This window comes from Coffea arabica, chromosome 7c (genome assembly GCF_036785885.1).
Source record: "Coffea arabica cultivar ET-39 chromosome 7c, Coffea Arabica ET-39 HiFi, whole genome shotgun sequence".
Classification (NCBI taxonomy): Eukaryota; Viridiplantae; Streptophyta; class Magnoliopsida; order Gentianales; family Rubiaceae; genus Coffea; species Coffea arabica.
In genome coordinates this window covers 24999789-25009710 of record NC_092322.1, presented here as the reverse complement: position 1 = coordinate 25009710, position 9922 = coordinate 24999789, and the positions used below count along the sequence as shown (strand labels likewise).

General features: G+C 38.7%; 1 protein-coding gene across 1 annotated transcript; it reads left to right on the top strand.

Moving 5' to 3' along the window:
- Positions 1–1189: 1189 nt before the first annotated feature.
- LOC140010628 (uncharacterized) lies at positions 1190–3848 on the top strand. Its single transcript, XM_072057932.1, has 5 exons — positions 1190–1576; positions 2135–2225; positions 2423–2596; positions 2713–2957; positions 3054–3848. Exons 1-5 carry the CDS (start codon positions 1190–1192, stop codon positions 3846–3848), a joined length of 1692 nt encoding a protein of 563 aa, XP_071914033.1.
- Positions 3849–9922: the final 6074 nt, after the last annotated feature.

Genomic DNA, 9922 nt, shown 5'->3' with positions numbered 1-9922 from the left:
TTTGTCCCAGAGCCATCAACAGCTGACCAAGGAGTAATCAGTCAACAATTAGCGATGAAGGAAATGGGAAATAAGGGTAGAAAGTAGATTAAGGTTGCTAGGAAAGATGGCAAAGGCCAACAAGGACAGCTGGTTCGAATACCTCTCTCAGAGATGGACATGAACAGGGAAGCTCTAACTATGGCTGCAAAAAGGAGACTACCAGAGGAGGAGGAAGAAGAAAACCACATGCAGATTGATGTGGTCTTGGCTAAGAGATGTAAATGGAAGCTACGGAGAGACAGTATACCTGAATCTGAGGTCATGGAGGCCAGCCTAAATTGGTCTCCCAAGTTCACATGAAAGTTGTGGCGTGTAATTGTCGAGAGGCAGGGAGCTCCTTGACTATTCCCTGTCTTAAGGAGGTAATTCATCTCTATTCCCCTAACATTATATTTTTATGTGAAACTAAAAATCAAAAAAAAAATTTGAATGGTTTTAAAAGAAAAATAGGTTACGAGGAGATGGTTTTAGTGGATCCTATTGGTAAAGCTGGAGGGTTGGCTGTTTTTTGGAAAAATTCCACTAAAATTATTAATGTTTTATCTACCTCTTTTACCATTGAACTTCTTTTGAAAGCTGAAAATGAAGCTGGCAACTGGTGGTGCATTTTTGTCTATGCTAGTACTGACGATAAAATCAGGAAATAGCAATGGGATTTCTTCAACAGTAGGAACAAAATTTGGGGTAATTACAAAGTCTTAATTAGGGACTTTAATGACATCCTTTCCAACGATGAAAAAATAGGGAGGCAGAACACGGCCCAATTGGACTTTGTTTGACTTCAAAGATTTCATTAGCAAAAATGAGTTTTTGGATATTGGTTTTGAGGGCCTCCCATGGACTTGGAATAATCTTTGGGAAGGGGAGGGCGAAATTAAACAGAGACTAGACAGAGCCCTTGCAAGTGTGGAGTGGTGTGAAACTTTCAAAGATGCCAGAGTGACTCATGTTGAAAGTGAAGCATCTGATCATAATATCATCCTTTTGGAGACAGAGCCTAGGGTCAAGAAACCAAAAAAAAAGATTTCATTTTGATCCCAAATGGCTCCAATATAGGGAAGTGGAAAGCCTAATCCAAGAGGCATGGGGTAAAAACCAAGTGGGGTCTAGGGGTGTTAGAATCAGCAGAAAAATCAAACAGTGCAGAATGACCCTCTCAGCTTGGAGCAGATCGCTGAATCTAAACAGCAAGAAAGAAATTAAAAGGATCAAAGAGGAGATTCAAGCAGCAAGAACTAGGCATGGGAACAATAATAAAGAAGCCATTAAACTTCTTAGGAAGCAGCTTTCTGATGCCTATAAGCAAGAGGAACTTTTCTGGAACCAAAGGACAAGAACCAAATGGCTTCAAACTGGGGACAAGAATTCAGCATATTTTCATGCTGTAGTGAGAGGTAGAAGAAAAAGGAACAGGATAACCAGTCTTGAGAGGGATCAGGGAGGATGGTGTACAACCGAAGAGGAAATTGGGGAGGAAATTGCTCAATTCTACAACCAACTTTTCACATCTTCGAAGCCATCAGAATTTGATAAGGTATTGAATGGTATTCCAAGGACTATTACCAAACAGATGAACCTGCAACTTACTAGACCTGTAATTGAGAAGAAAATCAAAATTGCAGTGTTCTCTATGCAACCAAACAAATCCCCGGTGCGATGGTATGTCACCTATTTTTTTTCAAAGGTATTGGAATATCATTAAAGTAGATGTAGTGAACACTATCCAAGGCTTTTTATACACTGGTTTCCTTTCTAAAGCTATCAATGAGACCCTGCTCACCCTCATTCCTAAAATAGACAACCCCCTCAATCTTGCTCACTTTAGGCCTATCAGTTTGTGTAATGTTCTTTACAAAATCATTTCCAAGATTATGGTGAATAGGCTCAAACCCTTTCTTAACTCTTGCATTAGTTAGTCCCAGGCAGCCTTTGTCCCAAATAGGCAAATATTTGACAATGTTATAGTAGCTCATGAATACATGCACTGGCTAAAGTAAAAAAGAAAAGGGAGGGAGGGGTACATGACCATTAAACTTGATTTGTCCAAAGCCTATGACAGAGTCGAATGAAATTTTCTTTATGCCATTCTCAGAAAAATGGGATTTGCACTTGTGGATTAGATGGATGCATGGTTGTCTTTCCTCTGTTTCTTACTCTTTCAATGTTAATGGAGTTAAGCGAGGGTATGTTACTCCATCTAGAGGGATTAGGTAAGGAGATCCCCTTTCTCCGTACCTATTTCTGTTTTGTGCTGAGGGGCTTTCTAATCTCCTAAATAATGCTGTCAGAAACAAACAAATCACAGGAGTCAAAATTGCAAGACAAGGCCCCAATGTCTCCCATCTATTTTTTGCTGACGATTCACTCATTTTTTGTAAAGCTAACGGTGATGAAGCAGGACAGATAAAAGAATTGTTGGAGTGCTATGGAAAAGCATCTGGGCAACAAATTAACATCAGCAAATCATCAGTCTTCTTCAGCAAAAATACGGGTAACAGAGAGAAGGAGGAGGTGCTGCAGAAGCTGGGAGGAATCCAACAACCACATATGGAAAGTACTTGGGGTTACCTTTAGTTGTTAGAAGGTCCAAAAATAGCGTGTTCAGGTTCATTAAAGAATATATGATGAATAGGATTCAGAATTGAAAAGGTAAACTTTTGAGTAATGCAGGGAAAGAGGTCTTGCTCAAATCCGTAGCTATGGCTCTCCCATCCTATGCTATGTCAGAGTTCAGATTATCAAAGAGCCTTTGCAAAGAGCTAAGTGGGATGATGGCCAGATTTTGGTGGGGAAATGATCAAAGAGAAAAAAGATTGCACTGGAAAAAATGGACTGATCTAGCTGATAGGAAAGAGAATGGAGCTCTTGGGTTTAGGGACTTACTCTGCTTCAATGAAGCATTGCTAGCCAAACAAGTATGGTGATTCCTTACCTATCCTAACTTGTTGGTAAGTAAAGTTATGAAAAGCAAGTACTTTCCTAAATCTGATATCTTTGATTCCAAAGTGAAGGCTGGAGCATTGTGGATTTGGCAAAGCTTGCATAGTTCATTAGAGATGCTAGAAAGTGGGGTATGGAAGCAAGTGGGGGATGGAACAACAGTGGAAATATGGAATGATAGATGGATAGATTGCACAAAATTTGGGAAAGTCTCCTCTCCAAAACCAAATGGCTGCCAACTGACCAAGGTTAGCAACTTGATTGAGGGGAAGCAATGGAACAAGGATATCATCCAAGCACTTTTCTCAAAAGAGGAGGCAGAGGCGATCTTGTTAATTCCTCTCAGTGTATTCCAAAAAAAAGATAGATTCAAATGGAGACATACAGCTAATGGTTTCTACTCTACTAAATCTAGGTATGCTAAGGCCAAAGAGAGAATCAAAGAGGTTAGCGTGATGAATAGGGCGCAAGTTAACTCCAGCACAAACAAAGAAAGATCCAAGGTCTGGAATCAACTTTGGGGACTGAACATGAAACACAAAATTAAACACTTCTTGTGGAAATGCCTCCATTGCATCCTCCCAACTAATGAGAAAATTTTTAGAAGGACGGGCAAAGGTGACCCGCTATGCAAATGTTGCGGGAAAGAACAAGAAACAACTGAACATGCATTACTTCACTGCAAGACTAGAGAGATGGCATGGGCAACCTTTCCTGTTTCTTGGGACGGTATCAAAGACTATAAATGGAACTTTTGGAAATGGTGGGAACATATGCAGGAAGCCAGATCAAGGAAAGATGGGACTAAACACATTGAAGCCACAGCTAACTTACTCTGGCAAATTTGGAATGCTAGGAACGAGTGAAACTTTAACCAGGCAATGAAAGAGGGGCACTAGGTATCCAAAAAAGCAGTGGAGAAGTGGATAGAATTTAATGAAGTAGGAAGAAATGCTGAGGTGCCCATGGAAGAGGGTTCCCAACCAGAAAATAGATAGGGCATATTAGTGGGACTGATGGAACAGCACAGCCCCATTATATACACGGATGCAGGAATGAACCAGGACAGAACGAAAGCTGGAGTAGGGATTATAGCTAAAGCTAGCAATGGAAGGATTCATGCAACATGGTCTATTCCGCATCCAGGAGCCAGAGATGAAGCAGAAATGGAGGCTATTGCAATTAGAACAGCATTGAGCAAGGCCATAGAGGAAAATATGAGATCCTTATTGATTCTCTCTGACTGTAAAACCGTTGTGGATAGAATCAATACAGGATGTCAAGGCCTAACCTCTCTGGACATGCTAATTGAAGACATCTGGCAATTGAGTTGTTCCTTCTGGAAATGCTCCTTCTTTCACATTAGGAGACAAATGAACCTGTGTAGTCATAAGTTAGCTAAGTTAGCAATTAACTTGTTACAAAAAATTAGGTGGAAGCAATCCTTCCCTGTGTGGCTATAGACAAAAAAAAATTATTTAATTTATTTAGTTAAGATTTATTTAAATTAAATTGATCTTGATTAAATTAAGTTAAATGATAAAAGTTCATTATGTTTTGAACTTGCAAATTGGGCCAGTATTATATGAGATATTAAATCAAATTAAATTTGTAATGTCCATTTAAGTTGAAGTGAACTAATTGATTTATTAATTCACAATGGACTATTTGGGTTGACCCATTATTTAAGCCCAAGTTAAATGGATTTCTTAAGTAACAAGTGATCCAAAATGCAGGAAGATTCTGAGGATTTTCTTGAAGATTTAGCCTACATATTTTGGCTATAAATAAAGGTCTTTTCTCAAGTCAAAGACATGAGAAAAATCCCTAACATTCGGAGAAACTCTTTCAAATTCTCTTAAGAGCTTTCTTCCTCAAATCCGAGTCCAAATCAAGTCAAACAAATCCTCCTGCTATCAGTGTTGAAGACTTGAAATTCCAAGTGTTTGACGCCATCATTAAATCAATCGTTTTCTATGCCGAAATTGTAGGAAACGCTCTTTCGATTGAAGAACAAGTCTTTTCGACCCTTTAATTGAAGCTATTCGAAGAAAAAAATCAGGGGATTAAATTCTTTGACTCAAGAATTTTTAGAGATTGTAACCCACTTATTTTTTGATTTAATATATTTGATATTTGTGCAAGTTTTCTTGTCTTTTATTTTAGGCAACAAAATTTGTGCTTACAAATTTCTGGCACGCCCAGTGGGACCATCTCTGCCTCTTATCTCTTTTCTTCCAACAACTTACCAGTTTCAAAATTCAATGGAGTTCAAAAAGATAAACTTTTCTCTTGAAAGCTTAGTTGCTGATGTCTCAACCACTCAAGGGACGTAGTATACTGCACCTCTGACAAGGAGCAAAGCAAAGAAGTTAGTAGAAAAGGCTAAGGCGAACGTTGTGATTGAAGAAGTAAACCTCAAGATGCTTTCTAACAAGAAAGGGGCCTATAATGAATCCATTGATAGTCCAAGTGATTCGGCTGCCTCTGTGGTGATGCCCGTCATGATGACTAATACCACAACTGTAGAAGACCAGATTTCAAATCTAACCAAAATTGTCGAAGGACTAGTAGTGCACACGCAAAGTCAAGATACCAAGATAGTCAAATTAATAGCCATGGTGAAAAATATAGGCGAAAATAGCCTTAGTATGTCCAAACAGAAATCCAAAGTACAAGATGAAAGTGACTCATCATCAAGGGAGAAGGAGAAAGAGGATATGAAGTCACAAGCCATGAAGGAATTTTCAATCTCCCCTGATGGCACTATTCATATTGATAATCTGAAGGAGTTTATCGAAGGCACAATCAAGGACAAGATTGATGGAAGTGCCAAATCATATAGCGGTTACACCAAACCTTATACCGCTAGAGTGGAAAGTTTGAAGATGCCTGTGGGATATCAACCTCCAAAATTTCAACAATTTGATGGCAAGGGCAACCCTAAGCAGCATATTGCACATTTCGTGGAATCCTGTAACAATGCTGGCACTAACGGTGACTTGCTTGTTAAGCAGTTTGTTCGCTCGCTGAAGGGCAATGCCTTTGATTGGTATACAGATCTGGAGTCTGGAACTATTGACAGTTGGGAGCAGCTAGAACATGAATTTCTTAGTCACTTCTATAGTACAAAGAGAACTGTCAGCATGACTGAACTCTCTAATACACGTCAATGGAAGAATGAATCTGTCATTGATTTCATCGACCATTGGAGGAATCTAAACTTAAATTGCAAAGATCGAATTTCTGAATCTTTCGTGATCGAGATGTATATTCAAGGTATGCACTGGGGATTCAGATACATCTTATAAGGTGTACAACCAGAAACGTTTGATGAATTGTTCACAAAAGCCCACAAGTTGAAAATTAATCTTAATGGACAAGAACCGCCAGTTCCTGACCCTCACAAGGCTAAAGAGAGACAAAAAGGAAGAAAAGGGGGCAAGCCACCGTTCAAAAATGAAAAGAAGGAGGTTTGGCTACAAGTGTAACGCTTTTTAAGATTGTTCTCAAAACTGTCAGGAGAAAAGACAGGAAAATCAATGCACATTAAGAACAAGGAAAGAGAAAACCGACTCTCAAGGAGATGCAGGATAAGGAGTACCCTTTCCTTGATTCTGATGTTTCTGGTATGTTTGACGATCTGCTAAGTATAAATTTGATCACGCTTCCTGAGATGAAGCGACCTGACGAGTCTAGGAACACTGATGATCCAAATTACTGTAAGTATCACCGATTAGTTGGGCATCCTATTCAAAAATATTTTGTCTTCAAAGACAAAGTAATGGAGTTGGCGAGACAAAGAAAAATTCTTCTTGAAGAAGACAAGGCAAGTGTGAATCAAACGTCCATTGATTTTCTACAATCCGTGGAGGTTAAAAGAGTCAGGGCTTCTGCATTGCCAACAATTTAATTTGGTTCATTGGATCCCATAGAAATCGAACAAGAAGGTGCTCTTCTAGCTCATCAAAAATATGCATATGAAGATGGGGAAGCATTACAATCCGATGTGAACGATGAAGAATAGACTTTAGTCACTCGAAAAAGGAGGCGACGTTCCCATCCATCTAATAAGGTGAACAAGGCTTTAACAAGAAGTTTAGTGATCTGGAAGGGGAAAGAGAAGGATGTAAAAAGAAACAATGACTGTCATAATCTTCAAGGAAGTCGAATCTGGGACAAGCAAAAGTTGCGGACTCCTGTCACTTTAAAAGAATTCATGCCAAAAGAATTCTTTGATGTTAATGTGGTCACAAGTCACACAACGCGAGTAGATCATGTCGAAAAATAAAAAGATAATACTCGCGAATCTCTCTGTGAGATAGCCTGTGTGGCTATCAGCGATGAAAAAAGTCGTGTGCCCACCAGCAATGAAGAGGTGAACGTCACAAGTATCACTTTCACTAGTGAAGACTTGTTGCTTGGATCAACACCGCATAATCGCCCTTTATTTGTGACTGGTTATGCAAATGAACAAAAAGTGAATAGAATTTTGATAGATGGAGGTTCCACAGTCAATATTCTTCCTTTAAAGACTCTGAAGGAGCTTGGCATCCCAGTTGATGAACTCTCTAACAGTCGATTGATGATTCAAGGTTTTAACCAAGGAGGGCAAAGAGCTCTTGAATCACTGAATTTGGAGATAGTCATTGATGACATGTCATCTAGAGCGTCGTTGTACGTAATAGATGCTAAGACAACGTACAATGTACTGCTGGGAAGACCCTGGATTCATGAAAATGGAGTTGTACCATTAACTCTTCATCAATGTTTCAAATACTGTTAAAATGGGGTAGCAAGAAGTGTGAAAACCGATGACAATCCTTTCACTGAGGCGGAAGCATATATTGCTGATGCCAAATTTTATATCAAAAGGCACAATACGAAGGATAAATCTGAGCAACATCTATCTGTGGATAAAATCCAAAACCCGAAATCTCCGAGTGCAAAAGGGAAAAACTGATAAATTCGAAGTCAAAAGAGGAAGTTTATGAAGAAATTGATGTTTCATTGCCAAACAACGAATCAGTTGTCTTTCGTTACCCTCCCAAGTCAAGAATGGAATAGGAACAGTCACCTGCAATTCAGCATGAAACTCTAAAAGGTTTGACTCTTCCGGTAGTTCATCTTGATACAAAGAAGGCATCATTTCCTCCACTTAAAAGGTCTAACCTTTTAAGTAAAGAATCTGAAGCTGAACAAGACACCACACCAGAGTCAAGAACCAAAGACGGTTTTGATCCCATTGCTCATAAACTTCTCGCTAAGGCTGGATACGATCTCAAAGAATTTGCTGTGTTAAATGTTCCATCCCGTCAATCTACTAGTGACATGATTCATGGGTTGAATCGTACCCAAAAGATGTTGAAGGAAAAAGGATATGCCGTTGAAAATCTCAAATTTGGTCTTGGCTATTCCTCTCCTGCACCAATCCGCATCAAGATCAATAGAGCTAGTAGCCAATATATTATTGTGGAGGATGAGTCTTCTCAAATAACTGGTAAATTTCAAACTTTTCACGGAAAGGAGAATAAAACTCCACAGGTATCTGTTTTTAAGAGATTAGAACCACAAAGAAAACAAAAGCCTCAAAACTCTCATAGGACTAAAGGAAAAATGGCAAAATCATTGTAAAATCTTGAAGAATCTTCTGATTGTCCTCATAAATTTGGCAGCATCATTCCCTCGAGAATGAGAAGATGCACAGACCTTATAATAAAGTGTGGGACTGAGTTAAGGATCAGAGAGCATACTGTGGTGTACACAAGACCAAAAGAGGATGATGAGGAGAGTGTTGCTTCATACAATCATACATGTGAGAACCCTAAAAAATGGATATATAAACTAGTGCATATTTCATTTGCATTTCTTTTATTCTTGGCTAATTTTTAGTATTACTTTTAATTGTTCGCAATTAAGTACGTAATAATAGGTTTACAAAAAAAAATAATAATATAATTTTCCTAAGTTATGAAATTTCTTGGTTTTATTTGACTCAATTAATATCCTTAGGGTTAGCTTAATTTGTCGCCTTAACATAAAATGATAGAATACTTAATTCTTTTATGCTAAATTAATGATAATTGAATCGATAGACTTACTATCTTTAAATAAATTATTTAAGTTCCTATGATTAATTCCAATTAGTTGCTAATGTTAAATATTAATAAGAATTTCTAGGAACCTTAATATTCAAGTTTAATCGATAATTATTCGATAAAAATGGTTTAGGTATATTAGGGTAATATTAGGCGTTCAAATCACACTTGAGGATAATTTTTAGAATTAAGTTGGAATTGAGAAATTAAGTTGAGATTAGGGAACAAAGTGAAAAGACAAAAATACCCTTACCTTTCCATGCAAATCAAACAAGACGTCTGACCGCAAATCAAATCACATTTGCTATTACCAATTCGATACGCAACCCATTTGTTATACGAAATCGATTCTTACACAAAACCTCTATTCCTTAAACAACGGCACCACCATACCATCCTCTCTATCTCACGGCTAAAACCACAATACCATCCTCTCTATCTCACGGCTTAAGACACAATTCAATTTCATTCTCTGCACAAAACCAAACCGCAAACCATTTCTCCTTTCTAAATACCGAGGCACCACCTTCACCAAATCTCATCTCCTTCTCTGCACAACTCCACCGAAACCACTGCAATCTCTCTTCATAACCACACCTCACCTCTTCCTCTACCTCAGACCGAGAGCATCCGAGAGAGAGGGTCACCTGGTGAGCTACATCCGAGAGCAAGGGAGGAGGGATCGCAGCTGCCATTTTCTTCCTTTCTGTTCTGACCGTAAGCTGAGGGAAGATACCAGGAACCATCACACCTTTCTTCTACTAGCTGTGACCATTTCCAACTTCAATCAACCGAGCTCATCTTCATCAGCTACAACCAAATCCAGTCGCAGCTTAGGAGCC